Consider the following 25,323-nt stretch of genomic DNA (forward strand, 5'->3'; position numbering starts at 1 on the left):
CACAAATGTGTTGAAGCAGTCTATTAAGTCAAAAGGTTGGCATTAATATAAAAACAACTCTTCCAACAAGCCTTGTATCTGGTTTACAGGCATATGGAGTTTTTCCCTCTTTGAAAAATTCAGGAGTAACTTGTTATGCTCACATACACTGCAATTATAATAAAAACACACCTATGATTTCTCTTGTGTAATAAATCATACTAAATGATAGCCGCCTTTGAAATATCTTTTATCGTGACAGTATCTTTTATCGTGACGTTTCTGTTTGTTGGTCCTTCAGCCAGAAAAGCTAGTGAGGGGATGAATACAACTCACATAGAATTGAAGTTTTAAGTCACAAAACAAACTTTTCTGCCTTTGGGTTGTGGGGTTTTGTTGGGGTTTTTAATTTCCTATTAGTCATTTCTGCAGACAGATATCTTTTTTTTTAAGAACAACTGCATGTGTTTAACTCTTAAAAGTTGAGTGTAAAAGTCTCAGTTAATAGATGCCACACACTGAAATGTGAGTCAGCAATATCACCACATTAAATAATTGTACTAGAGCTTTAATGTCTTGATCCTATATTAAATCACAGGCTAGATTATGTACATCACATTGAAATGCTCTGTGATTTACATTCTCTAATCACTCCCACACAAGTCTTCCAACTCATTTCTGTGTCCACACATTCCTTTCCTCCTGTAGCTCTCCATCAGCTCTTCATTACATTCCCCTTTTTTTCTGGAAAGGCAAAAGCATGTGCAATGTGTGTTTTGGAATTACGTTGTGATCAGTGTTTGACCCTTCTGCTCAGGTTATTTGTCTCTCGCCTGCCACCACTCATAATGTTCAAGGGGCCAAAGAGGGAGGCTCTGGTCATGTGGCGCACCCTCCTGAACTAGGCAAAGTGTTGAAACCTGGCTGATAACTGAATCCAGTACTGCAATTGTGCTACTCATACTGGCTCATGACTTGCAAAAAATGGAAGGATGAAGAGGAAAGAGGAGGTGGCAGAAGAGACAAACAAGTCATCTCGTGTCCTCTTCTTTACATAACCGCAAGTACACAGATCTTTACATGCAGCTGAGTTTCCATCCACATTCAATCTAAGCTTCAAAAGCGACTGTCATTGCCTTCCAGTGGAGCTGAGGGCATTCAGCACTGCTCACAATCCAAATGCCACTGCTACCAATCTTACTGAAGGGTAGTAAAGGAAGAAGGGGAAAAACAAAAAACAGTGAGAGGCAAGGGTTTAAGAAGGTTTCAAGAAGACCCAAGTACTATGTAGTTCTGCATCAGTTTTACCCATCATCCTTTGCTTCCCAAGCAGTCCAGGCCATGTGCACTTTGTATGTACACAGCATGAAGAGAATTGTCGGGGAATCCTGAGGTCAGTGACAGTTCAGTGGAGAAGGCTGACCATTTTTCTACTGTGCTAAAAAAAACAAGCACTAAATCAGATTCTAAGAATGAAAAACTTCAAAATTAGTATCATTGTATTGTCCTAATTAGTCATTTATCCAAAGAAACATGATGTCCTCCATGTCATAGCCACAAGACAAAGTGAATGACAACACATCACACACCCAGCTGACTATCGGGTAGTCCAAAAATTGTGCAATTTTTTTTCCTGGTGGTGACTGTACAATTAACATGTTGTCCATGTTCACTTAATATTAGACAAAACATCAAAATCTGCTTGACTAGCATGATATGATCAAATGTCCAAGGTCCATACCTAACATTCTTCTGCTATTAGTGATGGTTCAGGCTCTTAGGTAAACAACTACCTACAGAAAGGGGACTGAAAATATATACAGTTAATGTACTACAACTGAATTACCACTGAACTGAAATTCTACCACGTGATCAAGAACACTGACAGCTAGTGGAGGTTTTACATTTCTCTAAACAACAAACAATAGGTTGCCAGCAGTTTGGGTCACAAACACATTCACTAAGGCTTCCATTTCAATGCACCTATTAGCTGTTCCCCCAAATTCTTCTTCAGAGATGGAATTCTGTCTGTTCTTTTGTCCCCCAGCTTCCTTTTCTTATTCTTGTTGCAGGACTAATGCAAGTTTCATGGAATTTCCAAGAGCTACCAAGATGCCTCTGGAATGGTACAAAGCGTGTGGTAAGAGCACTTCTCTGCAAACTCAACTATTCTGTGAGATGTTTTTTTCAAAGTGAGGTTGGGCCCAGAAGACTGGGTGATCAAAGCAAGCTGTTATCATATAGTTATGTTTGATGTAACTGTTTTGTTAAATATCTCTTTTTCCCAACATTTTTACAAATTAGTCTAGCTACAAAGGGTTCTTGGTTTTGAAACACACTCTCATGCCTTAGAAAAACAGCATCTAAAATAAAGTCTTTGATCATGCTTTAACTAGAAAAAGGAAATGTTTTGAAATAATCAGATGCTTCCTACCCAGGATCAGAGAATGCCAGAAGTTTGTGTTTCTAGGCTGCTTTACTGCAGCTGATCTAGAATTACAGATGCTACCCAACGATTTTTCTCCTAGCACTCTGTAACCCCAAATGCTTTATACCATATTATTGCAACTTCTTGTTTATTCTTATGCTGCAAAATGCTGCATGCAGATACCATACCGAGACCTTTTCTATAAATCATTAAAATAACACTTTCATAACCTCAAAAGAAGAGTATTATCTTCAGCATCTACCATTAAAAATTAAATCACTGTTTCTATGGGGAAAAAAGTGCAATTATACACATTTTTCAGATACAAAAATGCCAGGTGGAGGAAACAAAAGCTGGATTATTCTGGACTTTGTGTACATCATCTATCTGCCACTATTTTATTTGTACAAATGCATTCAATTACTTTGAAAGCAAGAGAACATTCATACCCCCAACCTTATGAATAAACCAGTGTCTAATTCACAAAACCACGTTGAAACTGCACTAATCAGAGCCTTAACAGCAATGCATAATTTTGAAGATCTGTCCTCCTCTGTATACCAAGCCTTTTCTAATGGCTGCTGATTTAAAATAAAAATGGCCAATGGCTGCGTAATTTTGGTTACCTACATTTGTCTAATGAGCTACCATTCTCTGTGAAAGCTAGACATCAAAAATCCTAATGTAACTTGTTGGTAAAATGTCCAACATAAAATGTACATAGCTATCATGTGTCTCAAGTTGTTTCATAATTTTAAAATTTTTCAGTCACTATTACTTACCCAATTGTCAGAAGGCAAACACATAAGGTTCTATCCTTTCTTTTCCCCACCCCCCTTTTGTAACATTTAAAAATGCAGCTTGTGTCTTGAGGACAATATAACAGCTGTCCAAATTTTAAAGACAATTACCTCAGCGTTGTCTCCCCTTATGGCTCTTCATGTCTCAGACACTCCGTGCCTGGTGTGCACCACCCTGCTCCTGGTGTAGTACCCATGTACAACCCTTCCACTTCAGCAGCCCTCTGGCAACGTGTCTGCTGAGCACATCCAGCAACTGCTGAGTTCACTTTTACAACCAGGACCCCACTTTCAAGAGGAACTGTATTCCTGGAGGTGAACATGGGAATTTGAAAATAACCTCCTGTTTTTTCAGACAACCGCAGCAAAACCCCCATCACTATTACTACAAAATTAAATGTGTCTGATACTGAAATCAAAGGAAAGGTGTAAAATAAGATAACCTTCAGCTCTAGAAAAAGTTACAATTTATTGTTAAGTGGAAATTAGACTATTAATATCCTTCTACAATACATTTTTGGGACTAAGAAAATTATTCCACTAAATCTTTAGCACAAGGTTCATATTTCACAAAATATTTAACTCTAGTGGACTCTGACCTTTGATAATTACTATAATTTACTGTAAGATGGAAGCATGGTCCTATATGATTAATTACTTCAAAATGTATACAATCCACAGATTTTCACAATTGTCTGTTAAGAACTAAGATCAAATGGTAATTTTAAGTTGTCTTTTAATTCCTATTAATTTTATACTAGCAAGCATCCACTAGGAAACAACTATTATAGCCTATATGGAACCTTCCACTTAAAACCTAAATTTCTTTTAGATCAAATTTTCTTTGATTTCTTTTAGATCAAATTTCTTTTAGATCAAATGGAGCACAGGAAGTGGCATTACAAATTATGTTTCCTGTTCTACTGAAGTAGAAGCATTTGAATAAAAACTCTATAGTGTAGGTCAGTTCAAAACTGGAGAAATTACATGAGGGTATTCGCTAAAAGAAATATACACATAAAGTTCCACTTTTTAGAATAACATTAAGGAATCACAAAAAAATTTTAAAAACTGCAAGCCAGACATCCCAATTCACTCAACAAACTACTGTCTCTCAACTTTTGGTTTTCAATAGAATATCAAAATATCCACTACCACAGTCCTTTATTCTGGGGAGAAAGGAGACACAACTCTGTAAAATACTAAGTAGCACGAAGTCTCTGGAAAAACTCTCTCTAGTAATTAAATGCACAGCTTTTGGAAACTCTTAGCCCTCCAGCCTGTGAGAATCTGGTGTGGAAACTGCACCCAGCTATGATGGTCGATTACAAGAGAAAACAGAAAACCACCCAGAAAACTTCCCTGCATAGCTTGGGGAATTAGTAACATTAATCAGTTTCTTCAGCAAGCCTTTGGATGGCATTATTGCATGACAAGCTCTTGCAACACGTTTTCCGTGGGTGTCATCACCACCCTCCTTGAATTTCATATCTGAAATAAAACCATTCTTTTGCTTAGAGAGACTGAGGAACTGAAAGCAGAGCAAGACGTTTTCTGCCCTAGTTCAGGTCTACCCCTCAGGCATCCCCTGTGGGTGCCCGGCTGAGTAAGAGACGTGCCAGCGCCAAGCGCTGCTCTGCCCCGGCCCAGGCTCAGCTACGGGGCAGCACCGCAGGGCGGCCCGGCCAGGGGCGATCCCCTCCGGGAGCACCGCTCGACCCGCAGCTCCGGCTGGGCCCCGCCCGGCCAACGCCCCTGCTGAGCCCGGCGGGCCATGCCCGGCCCTGGGCGCCGTCAATCAGGCCCTGCTGTGCCAGCCCCGGACCAGCTCCCAAGGCAAACAGAGATCTGGCAACAGGATGGTTACATAGAGTGACTAATTAATTTTTCTCAAAGAACAATGTAACAGAAATTCAGGCATGTTAAACATTATTAAGGCATTTTCTCTTAGAAGAATACCCTCCACAACAATCTGAAACATTGGTTTACCCAAACATTGCTGACATACCAAGAGATCATATATACAGAACAGCGTCTGGTAAATTACACTACATAAGGCTGGACAATTTAACACATCGCAAGTATGTTGATAGTTTAAAGCATTTCCAAAAGCTAGAAAATGTTTTACTTTCCCTTTACAAAGGGCACCGTTTGAACCATGCACCAACAGTTTCAGTGAAAGTTTAACTGCTCACATGCATGACCGAATTTTGCCCTCGGTTACTGGTATCTGGTATGATATTTGAATACAAAAATAACTGGTTATGCTTTAGAATGATTAGGCATATATGTTTGTCCACAAAATGCGTAACTCACAGATGAGATTAAAAAGCCATATCAATAGGCACTTGCTAATTCACTGGCTGTTCTCTGTATAGCTACACACCTTGTAGAGACATTCTTTAGGGGAGAAAAAAAAGAATTATATAAAGAAAACTATTCAGATGGGGATTTGGTGAGTCGTGACTATTGCTGCTTTAACAGAGGTCAAAATTTATGTCTATATAACACTGTATATAAGATGCATTATTATGAATGCCTGCCTTTCTGTACAGTCTCTGTATAGCACACTGTATGGTATAATGAACAAAGCACCAGCTCTCCATGGTTGTTTTTAAACCATTAGATATGCAGTTACAAGTACAGTTTGTAAGGCTATGCTAACTAGATCCATTATTTTATTAGGCAGACACATTTTCATTTATTTTGCCTTCATTTCTGAGACTTCTGCCACTTACTGTAGGATGTGTTCTGCAGTCTTAGCAGTGTTAACAATGGCTCTGTGTATCTGGAACAGTGAATATATTCACAAAACTATAACACGAGCAGATGTAATTTAAGAATTTATTTGAGCAAATAAATCTCTTACAGTTGCTTAAAAACGGTCAGAAGTGACCCTTCATTCCAAGTTTTTCCCACTTATTAATAAAAACAGACTTCCACTATATTCCCTATTTTGTCGTCATTAAAAAAGTCCTCTGGAATCAAAAGCTTGACTTTATACAAAGCCAAATGTGTTCTTAGACAAAAGAAGGGGACTGTGATTAGTGATGTTTTCTGTTTCTATAGACTTCTAAAGGCACAACGTGTTATGCCAAGTTGGTCTGCATTCTTTGAGCCAGGTCCTATTCCTAGGTAATAAGACTGTTAGTATCATCATCATGGCTGGGCTTCGCGAACGAAGATTTGGGAAGGGCTCTACCCACGTTTCTTGCAAGCGCGTTGGTGGTTAAAAAGGCCAATATGAGAAAGGCAAGTCCGGTTGCAAAAGCAAAAGACACAGCAGAAAGACTGTTAGTATAATATATCCATATACTGTTAGTATAAATAATCCAACATTAGTTACAGGTTTTTATTCCTCAAAGGAACTTGTCGGCATTTCCAACATACACAATTGAGACGTTGTTACAGAAAACAGATTTTTGTTACAGAAAATAGTGTCTCCATGCATCTCATCTCGTTATTAGGTACTACGACAAAAAAAAAAAACCACAATTTGAACGGTGATCTGAAAACTGAACGATTTTGGATGTAAGAGGACTTCACATTAGCTAGATATCTGTAAAAACTGATATACACAGTGACTCTCAAACCTGTACACAGACTAACTTGCAATGATACTATACAGAGAAAAGTCTTTCTATGAAACAATCTGTTCCTGCAGAAGTGGGTGTCAAGTTACTGTCTAAAGCACAGAACTGGCTCAGATTCCCCCTCCATTCCAACAGCAAAATACATGCTATGCTCCATGTATAAAACTAGGTTTATTATAACTGGTTTGCAGATTTTCCAGTTTATGACGTAATTCAGAACTTGTTTTCTATTACTGTTGGTGTATCAATTTAGAATAAAACAACTGAGGAGTTTAATCCTGGATGTAAATTCACGGACACACTGGCATAAATAACAGTCCTGAATGCTCAGTCTAGACTGAAATGTTTATAGGAGTAAAACCCATAAAGACGAATCATTAGATGTGTATCAGCTATAAGGTATGTGAAATTAGTGAAGACATGGTTACAAAAGGTAAAACCCTGTAGAAACATTTCTACAATGCTTACAGACTTTGCAACAACTCCACAATACAACTCACACTTTATACATAATTGACACCAAAGTAGAGGGAACGGGAGGAAGGAAGGAGAAATCAGAGTCCACTGTGGATGTGAACATTTAATGTGAACGTTTAACACGTGAATATTTAGCAGACTAACTTGTGCAGAAGAAACATCTCAAAGACTAATCAAAACCAGACCAAAGAAGGAGACAAAATATGATTTGGGGGACTTGGGGAGATTGTCAGAATACATATTAATCTTGGCAACACTGAGAAAGTTTTTATGAGAGTTGTGAAAAATATGAGAAGATGGAAGCTGTATAAATAAGAATTTGGTTTACTCTGATGAAAGATCAGAAAATTCCTTCCCAATCTCAGAAGTAAAACAAGCCTCACCTCCTTACAAAAAGTCACAAAAAAAAAAGGAGCAATTTACAGTTCCAGGCTCAGCTTTATGCACTGCAGATGTACCTTAACATTTTAAGAACAACAGTAAGCAGTGAAATAATAATGTAAATAAGAACTTGCTGACAGGAAGCTCTGGTACTCTCAGCTTAAAATGCTTAATATTAGGCCAGGATGCCTAAAAGTTAATCTCTAGTTTAATCTTCAATTTATTCCTGTAAATTGGTATCTTATACTTGGTAAATATTAATAATCGCATAGATTATAACTGGAAACTAGAGTTTCTGCTCTTATATGTAACGAGGTTGTAATATCCTGTGAAAACTGAAATCCTAGGAATTGGAAGCAAAGTAAATCCTGAAAATTGAGCCTTTAGCATTACAGTTTTGTTGCTGAATCAACTCCAATGCTTTTTTCTGTAAGGGGTATCTGGCACTGAAAAGTATAGTCAAGAAATATTACACTAATAATAAACAATAAATAATACATCATTACTGTTGCTGCTGCTGTTGTTACATGTCCCTATTCAAACTGTATTTAAAAGGGCACACATTAACACCCAGGTTACTTACACTTTTCTCTGCCACATACGAAGTCAGTTGCTAATACACAGATACCAAAGAGGGGGCTGAAAGCACATAAGCCCAACATTTAGCCATGAAGGTGCTGCTTATGTGCTCGGTTACACCGAAGTTTACAGCAGTAAGGTTTCTGCGGCAAGTAACTCCTGTTACTGGTGCCATGAAGAATTCTACTCTGCCTTTCCCAATGGTACACTCAGAGAATGCCCTCAGGATGCATGTACTTGCAGCCAGGGCAGGTCCCAGCACTCTTTTTATGGCCCATAGATACTGTGCTTAAATTATGACTGAGCCTACAGCATGCATTACGGTAGTACACTAACCTAACCTCTTGAGACCTTGAGGGAATTGCACATCACCATAAATTTTATGGTCTGTAGTTTGAATTTGCCTTCTACAGAGAACCACAACATCATAGAATTCATTCTGATGAGTCTCTGGTTTTGATGCAAACAAAAAGGTATCGCAAAACTGAAGTGTCAGTGTGCAAAGGGAAGATTTCATAGTGCAGGCTTATACCCTACTTTTCCCTTACACTCTGTTAATCTGCTCATCTTTTTTTAAAAAGCAAAGTGAGGAGAAAGACACTGTATCTGTACTATATTATGTATAAATGCGAAATACATGAATAAATTAATGTATTAGCACTTGCTAAATACTCCAAATCTCTGGAGAAGCTAAAGCCCCTCACTATTAACTAGCAATTTTGCAATTGTATCATATTGTATTTTACCTACTATTTGTTTCTGTGTGTCTGTAAGCATACACATATATAGATTTCAAATTGTAACTGGAAGGATTTTCTTCATATGACTCTGAAATGCAAGATTTTAACACTCTAGGGTGACATGTGTCCATGTATTAGTGCATAATAACACTTCTGGCACCTAGATTTAGGTAGCAGATCACATGCTTCCTTTCTAGTTGACCAGAAATGACTGTTCTGTTAAGAGAGCAGTCCCTTAGTAACAGGCAGATCTCCATAAAATTCTTTTTGCTAAAAAATAAGCAGAACATGTGCAAGGATTCATAAATTATATTTCATTAATCAGTGATTTCCAATGTTCCAGACCATGTAATCTGTTTCCTTCTGTACTGTATGTCCTTCAACTCTCATTTCCTATTTCATATGTCCTTAAATAATCGTCCATCCTGAAGCCCAGATTCTTCTCCCTTCTCTTCCTAACTACATTTTTATTGTCATTCTAATGCCACATATGAAAAGGGACTGCTCCTGAACAACAGGTTTCCATTCTGCTCAACCTTAGAGATAAAAATGCTTTATACATTTTTAATGTGGAGAGCTGGTCTGGAATCAAAAGTCTACCTAAGAAGGTACATGAAGACCAGTCAAATAAAGGGACTACAGCATTCTAAATTTGCCCACTATACCTTAGAATGCGTAGCACTAATTAGTTATCTCAGTAAGCAGTAGCATTAGTCTCGTCTCCTCTGAATTGGTTTACACTGTACCATAGCCCATTAAAAGAAAAGCAGCTCTTCATGTCTTTTAAAACATTTGGCCAGTCAAGAGACAATCTGTTTGGCTGCTTATCACAGAAAATAACTGCAAAGAGTGAAATCAACATTCAAACAATATTGTAAATTATGTAAGGTAACCAGAAACTAATTTGAAAAGAGAGAGCCATTGTGTAGAAATAACCCTGTGTTGGCAGAGAGATTAATCAAAGGACATGTCAAAAAAAAAAAAAGGACTGTTGTAGGAAGAATTCATTTTGATATACATTCCTTTCCTGGGTATAATTCAGCATTATGAATTTGAAAGTTGAGATTCTAAATCTTGCAAATCTTTTTTTATCTTGCTCAGTTAAAAAGACAGGTGTCTCTATGGGTTCCATAGGAAAGGGTCCATGTTAGTCTTTCCTGTAATGTGAATAAGACTTGAACTAATCTGAAATTATGGTTCAGAAATTCATCTCTGTCTACTGCTTCTAAATTCTATCTTCTGGTTTGGTTTGGGGTTTTTTTAAGACAGATGGAGTTCTTAAAGAGCAACTTAAATTTGTGTAGCAATTACTACAGCAATTCCAAGAAAAGCTGCAAACATTTGCACTGAAAATAGCAAAAAATCTTGAATTTCTCTCATGTTTTAAGCAGTAGACCTTATGCTAGAGAAACAGATGCCAAAGATGAGTATCAGAAGCTTCTTGACTGGCCTTTTACTATTTTCTGAAAGATTTTCTCTACTGTAGTAACCACTAGGTTGGCCTAAGGTGAAGAGAGACCTATAAACTGAATTAGGGGCCTAAAATAAAGAAGTAGAATTGAGGGATCCTGCCACAAGCAGACCACACAGATAGCAACGGAAAAGTTGTGCGATCACAGTCAGTAAGCCAAGAGGAAAACAGGACTGGTTGACAGGTACTCTTGCCGGCTGGGAGAGGCTTGGTTTCCAATCTCAGAATACTGACTTTATACTAAACAGCTCTCAGCCAAAAAAAAAAAAAAGTAAATCTTTTATTCAGGATTTTCCTTGGCCTACTAGCCAGAACATCCTCACATGGGAACTACCCTGTTGACATTTTACAGCAGTAAGCTCTTCTGAGATCTTTGCAGAACACCTTCATAATTAAGTCTCATAAATTCTGAACCATGACAGCACTGCAGACATATCGTAGTTCTACAGTCAGCCAGCTATGAAGTATCCAATGCTCAGCCAAGTTGTTTTATTTCTCCTTCTCAGGGAAGTTTCTTGCTTCCCATTGTTCTATGCCTGTCCAACTACATTTCCCTACAGGAACATTTACTTATGCATTAGTGATAACAGCAAGACATTCAGTGTCTGAATAAGATTTAATACTCAATTTACCTAATTTTATTGGCAAGTGAGATGCATATAAATAGTTTTGACCATCAGAAAACATTCATTTATTGGCCAAGTACATTGTCCTAGTTTAGGACTGTTAAAAGTACTGCTAAGACCAGTCTTTCATCACTAGAGGAACACACAGAAAGCTGTTTCCATAAACTGTCAGACAGTGAGCAGCAACAGCAGAAGCAACACAAGCAGAATCTGAAGGTCAGACTGATCCTAGCTGCTCTAGGGAACCAACTAAACAATTTACAATGGTTGCAAACATTTACAGCTCATCCCTCCAGGTTTAGATAACATCTTTGATGCCTCACCAAACTCCCAGGTCAACAAACACTTTTATTAGTCTGACCTCATAGTTCAGAGAAATTACCTCAGTATACAAGTGTTAGAAGTGCCAGTGCAACACATGTACCCTGCAGTGTTCTTAGTTCTTTCAGGGGACAGATTACTTGAGGCTGCTGCTTATGACTTACACCTGCATTCAAACTGCGTATCCATGGAAATGAAGGGTAAAGGCACAATCACTAACATGTTGCATTTTATATCTGAAATGAGGGGTTAATAGAGTCAATGTGAGCTGCAAGTCTTACCATAAATCTTAGTTGAAAAAAAAAGGCATCTGCTCCAGAAGTATTAAAATAATAAATCACAACAGACATGTGCAAGGCAAATTCTAACTTGAATTAAATCACCTATTTGAAGACTATTGGTTATTAATAAGCTAAATTGTACAATCACAAAAATATCTTTTTAACTTTTAATAAATTTAAAAGCTGTAACTCGTTTTTTCCCCACAAGAGGAAGAGTTGAGCTGGTTAAAATTTTGTAGATATATATGCAATTGATAGTTTTCAATTTCTTGTACTTCTCAGTATATATTTTCATGTTTCCATCTTTCCATTCTTATGTATGTTCTGCCTAGAAAAGAGGAAACTGAGGTCAGACCTCATTGGGGTCTCCACCTCCCTAATGAGGGGCAGCACAGATCTCTTCCCTCAGGTCCTATCGCTGGTCACAGCATGAAGCTGTGTTGGAGGGGGTTAGACTGAATATTAGGTAAAGGTTCTTCCCCCCAAGGGTGGTTGGGCACTGAACAAGCTCCCCAGGGCAGTGGTCATGGCCCAAGGCTGCCAGAGCTCAAGGAGCGTTTGGACAACACTCTCAGGGACACGGTGGGATTACTGGGGTGTCTGTGCAAAGCCAGGAGTTGGATCCTCATGTGTCCCTTTCCAACTCAGCATATTCTAAACTTTTATGATCTTTTCTCTTTCAAGATTAATTCAAGATTAACTTGATTCAAGATTCAGCTTAAGAACAGGCTGAAACTCAAGAGGTTGGTTCTATCTCGTGACCATCCTCTCCTGTCTTCACCCTCCTGCCAACAGCAGCATTTTTGCAGGTTCAGGGTAAGTAACAGTCCAGGTCTGACAAGACTGAAAACTATCTCCAAGCAAAAACATTTGGCTTGCTTTCACTGCAAGGCCCTACAAAGGTCTGCTAGGACATATGTGAGCACAGGAGCAAGCAAGCGTGAATAACAGCACCACAGCTGAAGTACAGCAGCCACGTAAGCAAGTTTGGAGATCAATGCATCAATTTTATGAGATGATTATGTCAGAGTTGCCAGTGTCTTTCCGTATTTGCAACTATGTGATCTGCCCTTGTGCTGGAGAGGGAGCCAACTCAGGAAGCCAACTCAGAAAGCCAAGCTGGCCAAAAATTAAACTCTATTTTGTCATCATGAGAGTCAGTTTTCAGCAATCTGAGCACAAGTTCCCACAGAAGAGAGATGGCAATATTGGTTCTTTGGCTTAAAAGATACAATACCAAATCTCCATCTAAACTGCAATGAATGGAGCTTGATTAATGATTAAGTAGAACAAACAAGTCCCCTCCTGGAGGGAGGGGAAAAGGAAGGAAACAAAAAAAGAATAGATGGGTAAACTCCAGAGCAAGTGGAAATGGAAACACCTAATGAGGTAGGCAAGGGAGACAGGAATGAGATGATGCAGTAGGATATGTTGAAGAAGAAACTGTAATCTAAGTGTAGGAGAGTTTACAAGCCCAATCAGGTATCCAGGAACAGCACCAGATTTATCCATGGGTCCTTCACTAAAGACAAGTCTACCACAAGTTATATTTAGTAGGCAACGTAAGGGCACTACGTCAAAACTGGACTTCAGTTACCTTGACAGCTGAAAAATGGAATGAACTATTCATAAAATCAATTTCTGAATCAAAATTTTGAATCTAAAGCACAGCAATTTTGTAACTAAGAACAGTGTGAATTGAAAGAAGTTGAAATCCAAGAATGTTTTCAAGATACAATTCATATTATGACTTACAAAGAATTGTTTCTTGAATCTTAACCATCAGCAATAATTTCTTCTAATGCATCTAAACACTTTCTAACTGAACAGTATAGTCCCACCAACTGAATCCAAATAAGTCAAACTATAACCCTAGTAAACTGTGTATAAATGAGAATTTGATAGTTACAATATGTTATTACTTGATTTTAATTTCTGGATAATACACTAATGAAATGATTCCTGCATGCTTACAACAACAGAATCATATAAATAAAGAGCATGTACTGGCAAAATGCAGTTTAAGATGATAGTACATATATATCCTGAATGCTTCAGGAAATGCACTAAGGAACTTGTCTGAAGGGGAAAAAAAATTACCTGAACCACAACCATGTATTTTCTTATTATTAACAGACAAAGTGAAGGGTAATAAATGGTTTTTCTCTTAGAGCACCTTCTGTGAGAGATCTCAATCACTAAACCTAATCAAAGCTTCTATAAAAACTGGAAGGATTAACATAGATTAAATGAGACAAGTTTGAGTACTACGGCAGAGAAGACTGACTTTCTAAGGTCACGTGCCAGAAGGCTGCTGTTACAAGTTACTATTCTATTTTAAGGATGGAAGCCAATGCCTTTCAATCCCAGGCTTCTTTAGACATACCAGTAACTATCCTGTCTCTCTTCCTGCTTCTCTATAGACTAGAAAAAAAGTAAAAAACTGCTTGAGTTGTGGAGTACTGCCCTTGGAAATCTGGAAATATGAAAATTAAATCAGTTTGCCAGTGACCTTTATAGTCTTGCAAAACACTTGCAGCTACGTGTTTTGCTGATTATTTTGTGTCAAGACATGGTCCCCATTTCCCTCACTGTGATTTGGATACCTACTCTGCTACACCCTAATTTAATTGTTATCCAGCTTGTGCTGGAACACTGAAGCAATTATGTATTTTCACAGTACATATAAAAGTCATCACCCAGACTTAAATTAAAAAAAAAAAAGGCACTGGATTCCTTCCCTCCCTTTAAATACTTCCCACTCACTAGAGAATTCAAGCAAAAATCTGTCCCACAGTGCACATTCCATCCTACTGGTATAGCCAGTGTTAGAAGCATTTCAGTTGTTTGGCACAGCGCATCACCAGGAATAAATACATCAAGTCAAACAGAGCTTGTTCACTAGGTGTTAAGATCTGTTATTTCTGAGATACTCAGACACTTTGTCAGAGTAGTATCCATACAATTACACTTAAAATTGCTTTGAGTGCTATTGGAAAATGGTCCTGAAGTGTGAACAACTTCTCATCAAGATGGGTTTCCCATCTTGAGCAACACACAAGTCCTTAAAACCTAACTGATGAAAACAAGACACTTCCTTTACCACATAAATATTTCCTGATCTTTTTCTAATGTGATAGTCCATGACAACAGTCCTCTTATTCAGTACTTCCAGAGGAAGATTTTCTCATAGCCATAATGTTTTTTTTTATTACAGATTCAGCACGTTAAGTGAGTGAAGGTTTGCAAAAGATTTGCAAACAACTTTCAGCTGTATGGAAAATCTGCTGCAAAGTGCTTTCTACCTAGTTCTATGAAAGCTGCAGAACAAATGAACAAAATCACCTCCAACAACTTCTTGATCAACGTTTATCACAACTGAGGCATCACCAAGAGAAAATAATATGTTTCCTACAGGGGACCATCATGCATTACAGAGAATTCACAGCTGGAAGTCAAGTACAAATTCACCCTGATAGAAATCTTGTGTTCTAAATACAATTATATTTTGGCAATCTGTAATTACCTTAAAAAAAAAAGTTCTGATGGCGAAAGACAAATGCAGGGGTAACACAGAAGAAAGTGTCAAATTCCTTGCCCTTCACTCATGTTTATTTTTCTGTAGGTCAGATCTGTGGAGCTGAAACCAATATAGTGAGAATGGGGAGGAAAATTCATAAAATTCCTCTAAAACAGGTGAAAACAAGGAAGGAGCAATAAACTAAAATTGTACTTCCAACGAAAACTTATTTTGTAACAAAAAGACAGATCGATAGAAGAGAGAGACAGACAATAATGAAAGACAAAGCAGACACTCCAGATGCAGCAGTCACAGATGTCAAAATAGATGCCTGCAATGACAACAGCTATAGTACAAGGACTTGACATTTATACTAATAATTTGCATGAACTTTCTTTATCCTTGCAGGAATGTAATCTCACAATTATTTAGAAGCATCTACACTAGTAACATTAGCAGCATTTGGTTGAGGGATTGTGTCAAATGGTCAGGAGGAACCCATGAGTAACCACAATGTAACTTGCTGTACCTTTTGTAGTGCAGCTAAAGCAGCAAAGACAAAGTAATATGTAGTTGTCATCAAAAGTAAGCATAGCCCACAGAAACGTAAGTAAGTAATTTAATCTTCTAATCAAATATTTAGCTTTCATCTATCTTTGAAAAAAGAAAGGTAAGGACACAAGTGAAAAGCAAACCAACTCCAGCTGTAAGAGGCAATCATATACAAGATAGTATCCTGCAGTGACAAAGTAAGGGAAAGCAGAGATACATATGGCTTTGCCCTTTATTACACTAATCATGACTGATATCAAAACTCAAGTGCACTAACATCAGGAAAATATGTTTTAAGACAGTGCCCAGCTATCCTGAGGGTCTGCAGTGCTCTTCAGGTCTGCATGAGAGGATGAGCCGACAGGACAGGACAGTGCAAACATGTTTGAAAGGGCCAAAAAAGTACAGGTACAGAGACTACAGTCCTACTCTTCCAACAGTGCTCCAGAAAGGCTCTCGGGCTTGCATAGCAAGTACAGAACCCATTTCCTCTTCCAGTTTCGCTTATTACGCAGGCTAGAAGCAGAATTTCACCCGTGAGCCAGAGAATCTTTAAAACACATAGCGGTCTGTATGAAAGACCACTGCCATTAGGTTGCCCTTGTTTATTTGGACAACTTTGACTTATTATCTTACAGGCAGATTCAATACAGGTAAGTTCAATACTTTAAAGCAAATTCGCTGCAGGGTGCCTTTTAAAGATGGTAATTATAAAGCTTTGGTACAGACATATAACTATGATACTCTGCCCTTAAATATGACAGGATATGGTTAGAGACAACAGTTGAGTGCAAGCCCATTAGGACTAGTCAAATCTAATGAATTTTCATTCCCACACTGAGTGTAATACTATCACTAACTGATCCCACTAATTGTACTGACCCAACAGCTTAAAACAAGTCAAAAAACAGGTAACAAAAAACACATTAATTGACCATCCACATCCCCCAGAAGTCACTCCACCCGGAGAAAAGAAACACTTCCCCAGATTGCTCCTTTTTTGTGCTGTCCTTTGTTATTGTATTTTTCTTACACCTTTTAGTAAGATAGAGCATAAATAAACAACATTCATAGGTTTTCTCATATATCTTTTTCTGGCAGTGGTTACAGTGATTACACATAAGAGGGAAAAGAGATTTTGGCAGCTAGGGCGTTTATTTCCTTCTGCCACACTTCCAGGTGTGCTATACAACTTCATTGAGAGCTCTGGCTCAGAATTCTAGCAGGCTTGTGTTTACTTGTTTACTATGCCCATTTAGAGATTCACTTGATTTGGGGTTAGTATCACTGTTAAGAAACTTTCATTGATTTCTCTCTCTATGCTGTTTGTCAGTGTCCCAAACCACTCATTCACTACCTACAGATTTTTGATTTCCTCAGTTGAAAGGTAAATCTTTTATTATGAAGGGAAGAGAAGAAAAAGTTAGCAGTTTCCAGTAGCTGAGCTCTTTTTATTATTTTCTCTACAATTCCAAAATAAGCTTCCAGACAGCTGCTGAAATGGATGTTTTCCCTCAGGCTGGAGACCCACAAGAGTGGCTGGCCTCAAGCTTGTGGACTGGTGTGACATGGCTCTTGCCACAATACTCGGTCATTTGTGAAAAGCCCATCAGCATAAATTAGCAAGGATCTGCTCTGCGTGAACTACATAAATAGAAATACAATGTATGCATACATGATGTTACTTGCTTTGCAAATGAAATTATGTATTCCTAGTTATAATACTTCTGTTAGTGATACTTTCTCTAGATGTAGTAGGAACCTGGACAGATGCCAGAAAAAGTCTAACAAGGAAATATATATGTATGTACATATTATATACATATTTACCTAAACATATATATATATATATATGTATGAAAGCACTTTATTATCTCACAAATCCTACTCAAACCTTTAAATTACTTATGGAGGTAAATACTACAAGAGTTCAAGAGTACTGGTCACAGGCACACCATTTCCCTGTTTACAGCAGTTGCCTAGATGCTAGCACAGATATTGCATTGTAGTGAAAGCAACAAAAAGGGGTATTCACAGATACAGCTCATTGCCTTTTGTCAGAGAAAGCAAAGCAACAGTATAGAAACTATTTATCATTCTGCTGGGGAGGGGGGGGGGACCTAAAAATAAATACTGTATTTTGCTACACTTAGTCAGCTAGTTTTTAGCAACCTGATCACATCCAAGAAATTCTAACTCTTGTAGAAAAATACAAGTGATGAAAAAAACCAGTTAATTTTACTCTTAATATCAAGTACAAATAATCTTATACAATAAATACCAGAGGTATTATTCAGAATATTCATTTATTTCAAAGCACACTGATTATGTGTAGAATAGACACTATTCTACTACCAGATTTCGTGGCACATCAGCTTGTACAAGTCTAGATGCTCTGCATGCAAAAGATACTCACTTTCTTCTATATATAATCAGCTGTGCAGAAGAGATAATTAAGTGGTATCCTGGCCCACCCATGTTAGACCTCCTCTTTCTGGGTGAAACATGCGCCTAAGGCACAAATGGGTTCCCACCCTTATCACATCAGAAGTATACATACTAAATCATATATTTAACAGATTATCTACTGGTTAAAAACAGGTCCAACCATGGGACTTCCTGCTGGAGAAGTAATCCACTAAACCATCTTTTGGGAACCTTAGTCAGTGGTCCTCCTTAGGGAGGGGATCCTTTTAGGCAAAACTTCCTTGTCTTGGCAGCTGTCAGAGGTCAATCAATGGCACCGTTTCAGGTTTGGGTAAAACAGAGGAGCTTTGACTTCAGTGACTGCTCAACAGAGTACCCTCAAGGAGTACAGTCACTTGCTGCAGCTCTCTTCAGCACAATCTAGGAGGGAAAGAATGATTTCACTTATGTGGAATGAGCCTGGAAACATGCAAGTGTTCCTCAGTTGAAAGGAACAGTCAGATGTATTCCATCCCTCCCTGTGAAAAGTTCCCCATAATTTGTATGGGCACATGGACAGTACCGAATTTCTACATCAGTAGTAGGCTCTAGGGGATTATCCCACAAGTCAGAGAGATTTCCTCCTGGCTACTTTTATTTATGGGTGCTTACAGCAGCCCAGCAACTTGCAAGTGCCACAGCAGATTACTATGATAAGAAAAAAACCCCACCCTTTATGTTTCATATGGATTGCAGCTCTATTATTTCGAGTGAAAGGTATAAAGGTATTTGTATCTATACCTGGAGAGAAGTGAATTCCAGAGACTGGAATTCCAGGATCATAAAAGCTTGGTACCAACAAATTTAGACTGAACACTTTGGAAAGACAAAAAAGCAGAAACACTGAGATAAAGCTTAAGTCGCACAGGTCTTTTGTCAAAAATTATACTCAATCACTGTTGCTTAAGTCTCAGTCTTAGTTGCTTAAGAAAAATTATATATCTAAGACATCCATCTAACTCCAACGGCTGCCAGGTATTTATTTCCTTTCCTAGCAAAAATAAAACACAGGTTTACAATAAACTTATTTTTTCCCAGTAATTATTTTATTAGACTTGTCACCACTTTCCCACCACCTTTAAGGACTTTGAGTTCTCTGTATCACACCACCTCCCAAGGAAATGCTCACAGAAAATAAAATTGGAAAGAACTTTGAAAGGCTATTCTGTTAGTCTTTGTCCATATTTCTTGGGTACTTCACTGCTTCCTCAAACTGACTGAAACACCTTCTTCAGAGTCCCGAAGAAATTAGTATAAGTTCAGCAGGAAAAGACCATATATGGAAATCTAAATGTCTAGGTTCACAGACATGTTGTACAACACACACATCACATTTTTCTTAGCCTTCAGTGTAACAAAACAAGATTGTTAACAAATTTGGGTGTGTGTTTATCTTCACTGCATTAAACAAATAAGCAATGTATTTCACAAAACACACCTTGTTCCTAACCTCACAGGAAAGCTCTTATGTTTATGTGCTTTAATAGTCCTAAGTCAATGTAATTTACACCATCCTGTAGGATGCTCCTGTATTATTTTATTAGGCTAATAGACATTAATGAGACACTGTCTCCCTGACACAAAACCCAGATGCTAGGGAATCACATTAGCAGATTTTGTAAATCTGACTGCCTCTGAGCCAGGCACCAGCACTAGGAAACACGAACAGTAAATACAGTTAAGCAACTGTGAATGTGATGTGCTTTTACACTTCAGGAGTGAATGCAGAGTGAATTACTGAATTTACTAAATTACCTCCAAGTTTGTATGTGTTTTGATTCAACTGTAACAGCAATTTTTCTTCTGACCAGGTGATTATGGCTAATTTATTTTTGCTTATGGGATAACAGTAACAACTAAGTAGCCTGTGCACAGTGAGATATTTATGACTCTAACATAAAGACACAATGTAGAGAAATACGGGCCTGATATGACAAGAGTGACTGTGAGAAGCAGAGATGCAAGACTGGATAATAATATACTGTACAGGCGTGGGATAGTAGTAGAACTCCCCCCCAACTATGTATTATCCTGCTTGTTAAAACATATAACAAAGTTTAATTAGTCACCAAGAAGCCTGGCCTATTAAACAATTTCTTTCTAGGTAATGTTCAGTGACAGTTATACCATTCAGCAATAAATAATCAACTCGATAGCATATAACTATATGTAACAGTTACATTAATCTCCTTATCTACAGATCTTCTGCTTGTGTCCTCCCTGTTCGCAGCTGAGCAACACCTTACTCCCAAGAATGGCTTGGCTTAAGTCAATAAACCAGAAGATGTACAACACTCAAGTGCTGAAGGATAACAAATTAGAGCCTGGATGCTTTCAGATACTATAGACTTTTAATTGGACCGGAAACTAGAGTAATTACTTTGGCTCAAGAAATACAAAGAAGCACTAGACAACCAGGTGAGCAAAAACTGTACTGACTAAATCCTACCAGTTTTATTGCCTATTTACTTACTGACCAAACCATTTCTGGTATGCAGTACTTTTCATCTTTTCATAGAATTACAGAATGGCCTGGGTTAGAAGGGACCTTAAAGCTCACCTCATTCTAAGCCTCTGCCATGGGCAGGGACACCTTCCACTATCCCAGGTTGCTCCAAGTCCTGTCCAAACCTGGCCTTGAACACTTCCAGGGATGGAGCAGCCACAGCTTCTCTGGGCAACCTGTGCCAACAACTAATCACCCTCATGGTAAAAAAATTCTTCCTTATGTCCAAATTAAACCCTCTTTCAGTTAAAAACCATTGCCCCTTGTTTTGTCAATAGAAGCCTCGGTTAAAAAAACAACAACACTCCACCTTTCTTATAAATCCCCCTTATATATTGAAAAGCTGCAGTAAGGTCTCCACAGAGCCTTCTCTTCTCCAGGCTGAACAATCCCAACTCTTTCAGTCTTTCCTCATAGGAAGGGTGCTCTAGCCCTCTAATCATCTTCATGGCCCTCCTCTGGACCTGCTCCAACAGATCTGTGTCTTTCTTGTGTTGGGAATGCTGGAAATAGATGCAGTACCTTCAGGTGGGGTCTCACCAGAGTGGAGTGAAGGGGCAGAATTACTTCCCTCAACCTGCTGTCACAACTCTTTCGATGACCAGGACATAACTGGTTTTCTGGGCTCAAGTGCATATTGCCAAGTCATACCCAATTTTTCATCCATTAGTAACCCCATGTCCTTCTCTGCAGGGCTCCTCTCAAACCATTCAGCCCCCACCTTGTGCTGATAGTGGGGATTGCCCTGACCCCAGGTGTAGGACCTTGCACTTGGCCTTGCTTGTCTTCAAGAAGCTTGAAGGTCCTCAAACCTGTCATGGCCCTCCTGTATGGCATCCCTTCCTTTTAGAGTATCAACTGCACTACTCACCTTGGTGTCATCTGCAAACTTGCTGAGGGTACACTTGATCCCTCTATTTTGTTGATACTAAATAGCAGTGGTTTCAGGACAAACACCACTCATTACTGGTTTCCACTGGGACACTGAACCATTGACTGTAACTCTTGGGACAAGGATGTTGTGGAGGACATTATCACAGAACCAGGCAAAAGATGAAGTAGCATGCTAAGAGAGGAAGTTTTCACTCAAAGAGGCCTATCTGCAATAAAAAACAACAGGGAACATACTACAAAGTGCTGCTTTTAAAATTCTCTCTCTGTTTTTGTCCCCAGGCCCCTCCATTAATTCCACAGTGATTTGTTTTATGCAAAACTAGGATGTTAGCAAAATCTGGCATGGCTGAAGCTCTGTACCTAGGTTCAGCAGATGTGCTTAAAGAGTAAATGATTTATCCCACCTAAAACATGCTCTGCAAAGCCTAAATAAAGTGGACCAAATTTATGTCAGAGGAAGAAAGGTTTAAGCCACCCAAATGTAAAGGTGAGTTTCACCTAGTTCCAACATTTCTGAGTATATTAAAGTATTAATAAAGTGTTAAATTGAGTTTCATTTTTGATATGAGCATACCCCACTTGTATGAAATCCAAACCTCCGAAGGCAAAATGAACTACATACCATGACACACAAGGATTTACCAGCAGGAGCTAAGGAGGCTTTATCTGCAGTAGTGTCACAGCCAATAGCTTCCACATCATATGACACTGCTGTGGCTAAATAGCCCATTTTCCTTAGATCCAGGATGTCCTTCCTGCGTGGTACGTATTTGTAAATGGAGAAAATTAAGAAACGTAAATGCAGGCCAAATGACAAGAAATATCATCTTGATAGAAAGTTTCATAGTTCCTCAAAAGCTCTCCCAAGGGAAACAGAAGAACCTTCCCAACTTGGGAACATAAACAGGTAGAATTGTTCTTAGGAGAAACTTGACATGCTCACTTCATAGCAGTAACTAGGAATGACAATTATAGTCTCAAGTTTTGATTGCACCCATTACTGGCAAAAGAAATCATAGGTAAGCAGTTCTTCCTAAAGAGTATCTAAACATGCAGATATAAAAAAGCTAGATGCATTTCAGTTGGGAGTAATAAAACTGGGCACTTCATATACTTCTCAGTGTTTCTTAAAACAGCAATAAAGTTTTTTTTTTAAAGATGTCATCATCCATCTGGCCTTCAGTGTGCATTTGTAAGGTAACAACTGAACTGCAGTTCACTGCTACAGGAAATTCCTTATTGTACAATCACTGCTAAGAGTCTGATTCAGCGATGAAGTAAAAAATAATTTTACCATCGATTTCAACAGTCACATGACAGCACTTAATACTGCGGTCACATGAAAGAAAAGTACTACTTTGGTTAAAAAATAAAGATCCCACCTGTCAACCACAGACTTGACTCATCTATTCTAAAGAATCAGACTGATGACACAAGTTAAAAGACCAAAACTTTGAGAAGAATTTGCCTTTGTCATTTATAAATGCTGAAACTCTGAGGAATCCTTGAGATTCCAAGAAGAGTAGTTTAGGACATCTATAGCTCTGAAAAATATACCTGCAAGCTAATAAATAACCTGTTATTGGCAAAGACAACAAAGTCAAGAGAATAACTATTACAGCAAGCTAATTTGAAAGGAAAATCATATTATATATGCTCAATTTGAAAATGCTGCACTTTATGTTTTGTAAACCCTTAACATTACATGATCTAACGGGAGAAAGAACCTTGCTTCCCAACACAAGACTAGAGCAATTGCTTAAGATTTCTGTAAATGTAGTAACATGATACACAACCACTAACAAAATCCACACATGCAAGTGAGATAAAAGGAAGCAAACACACTCATGAAACAGCTCAAGTAGCAAAAATTCTAGTCAGAATAATTCTTCAAAACATTGCCCTCCTCCCCGAAGTTGAAAAAAAAGAATCACCCTTTCTTACCCTCGGAACATGCTTTGAAAATTAAGTTTAAAAATTATTTTATTATGACAATACAACACTTGGTATCTCTTGTCATGACTTTCTTAACAGAGTGTTCTTGCTTACAAATGACAAGTAAGGAAGCATACACAGCACTTACTGAACTCTATTCAAAAGGTGTTTTCCCCTTCCTGAATGCTGTGCTCCTGCTCTTCTTTCAGAATAATACTTCCACACCCCTCTTTCTACCATCAGTGCTGAATATCTATGGTCCTAGGCCTACTCTCTCTCTGCAGTAACCTGCAAAACCATTTGAATTCCATAGGAGTAGAAATAGGTTCTAAGTTAAATGATTCCAGACTCACCAATTTATTTTCACCTTTGAAACACTTTCTCTGTGGCTTGTTTTCCCTCCCTAAAGGCTTTTTTTCCCCCCATTTTCTTTTTTTGAAGGAAGACAAGCCATGGATTTTCCTTTAGTCAGATCAAGGTTCAGACCATGGCAATGAATTAGAAAACAGGGGTTTCCGAGATGTAAACCACAGCACGCCTGTGGTACGGAGGCAAAGACTTTACCAAGCCATGTTTAGTCATTTGTGTTAACTCGGCCCATTGCAGGAGGCCTTCGGGGCTCCCGGAGCTGCAGCCTTGTTTTAAGGCGGTTTGCTCATTCTGCACGTTTGTTTTGCCATGGAAATCTCGCGCACACTGGAAGAGGAAATCGATTTTGTACCAACACCTTCAAACAGGCTAAGAGGCTTTGCAAACGCCGTGTCCCCTGTCGCAAATACATCACAAGGAGCAGTTAAAGCCCGACACCCAAACCAAGTTCTGCCCCCGGTGACCTTCCCGGGCGTCGGCTGGCAGGACCAGCCAGGGCGCTGCCCCCGGGAGCTGCCGCTGCCCGCACCCCAAACACCAGCAGCACGCAGGTACCACAGCCCCACGGGCTCCGCCTCCGGCCCGGCGGCCCCCGCACAGCCCGCGGCCCCCGGCCCCGCACACCGCCCCGCGCACCCCGCGGCCCAGACCCCGCACCTGCCGCCCGGCCCCGGCTCCGCTCCGCCCCAGTACGGGGACAAAGCGGCCACAAGGCACCTGCTCCCGCGGCGGGGGCGGCGGCAGAAGCTCCAGCCCTGCCCGCCCCCATCCCTACACCCACCGGCTCCCTCCCCGAACCGACCGTCCTGACTGCTCCGGGCCAGGTGAGGTGCTGCGGCGTCCCGGGGGCTCCCTCCGACACGGGGGACTCTGCGCCCCCCGCATTCGCCGAGGGAAACAAACTCCGGCCGGCTCTGGCCGCCGCTGCCCGCCGGGCCGATCCGCGCTGTAAACAGGCCGGAGGGCGGCACAGGCGCCGGCCGCCCTCGCCCCAGCACCGGAGCTCGCCCCAGCACCGGCGCTCGCCCCGCCGTGCCCCGCGCTCACCGTAGAGATGAGCGGAGGCTTCGCCCTTCCTCGCCATCGTCTCCCGGTGCCCTCCGCGCCGGCACAGCCGGGGTACAGCCAGGGGCCCGGCGCCTCCGCCCGCCGCTCAGCGCGTTCTTTGTTGCCGTGAAGGCATGAGAGGCGGTGGCGGCCGGGCAGCCTCCCGCTCCACTCGGCTCCGCTCCGCCCCGCTCCGCCGCGGCCGCCCGCAGCACCGCCCGCACCCACCCTCCCGTCCCGCCGGCTCCACCGCGACGCCTGCGCCGACCCGCGGGGGCGGTGCCGGTGCCCGGGCCGCGGGGAGGGGGGCGGGCGAGGGGCGCCGGGACGGGCCGCGCCTCGCCAACTTCGCCTGGGC

The 25,323-nt window shown here is 40.0% G+C and overlaps 1 protein-coding gene across 2 annotated transcripts in view; it reads right to left on the reverse strand.

The window, feature by feature from the left end:
• SLC44A5 (solute carrier family 44 member 5) overlaps nucleotides 1–25,323 on the reverse strand; it is a 68,598-nt gene that overhangs the window by 43,028 nt on the left and 247 nt on the right. The window contains exon 1 of one of the 2 annotated variants that reach the window (XM_027694437.1): nucleotides 24,966–25,122. The exons of the other annotated variant lie outside the window; for it this stretch is intronic. Within the exon in view, the coding sequence (XP_027550238.1) occupies nucleotides 24,966–25,002 (37 nt within the window). The 5' untranslated portion in view covers nucleotides 25,003–25,122. Of the gene's footprint in view, nucleotides 1–24,965; nucleotides 25,123–25,323 lie in introns of those variants that run through there. 2 annotated transcript variants of the gene reach the window in all.

The sequence above is a fragment of the Neopelma chrysocephalum genome, unplaced genomic scaffold (genome assembly GCF_003984885.1).
Source record: "Neopelma chrysocephalum unplaced genomic scaffold, ASM398488v2 Primary Assembly neopelma1_97, whole genome shotgun sequence".
NCBI classification, from domain to species: Eukaryota; Metazoa; Chordata; class Aves; order Passeriformes; family Pipridae; genus Neopelma; species Neopelma chrysocephalum.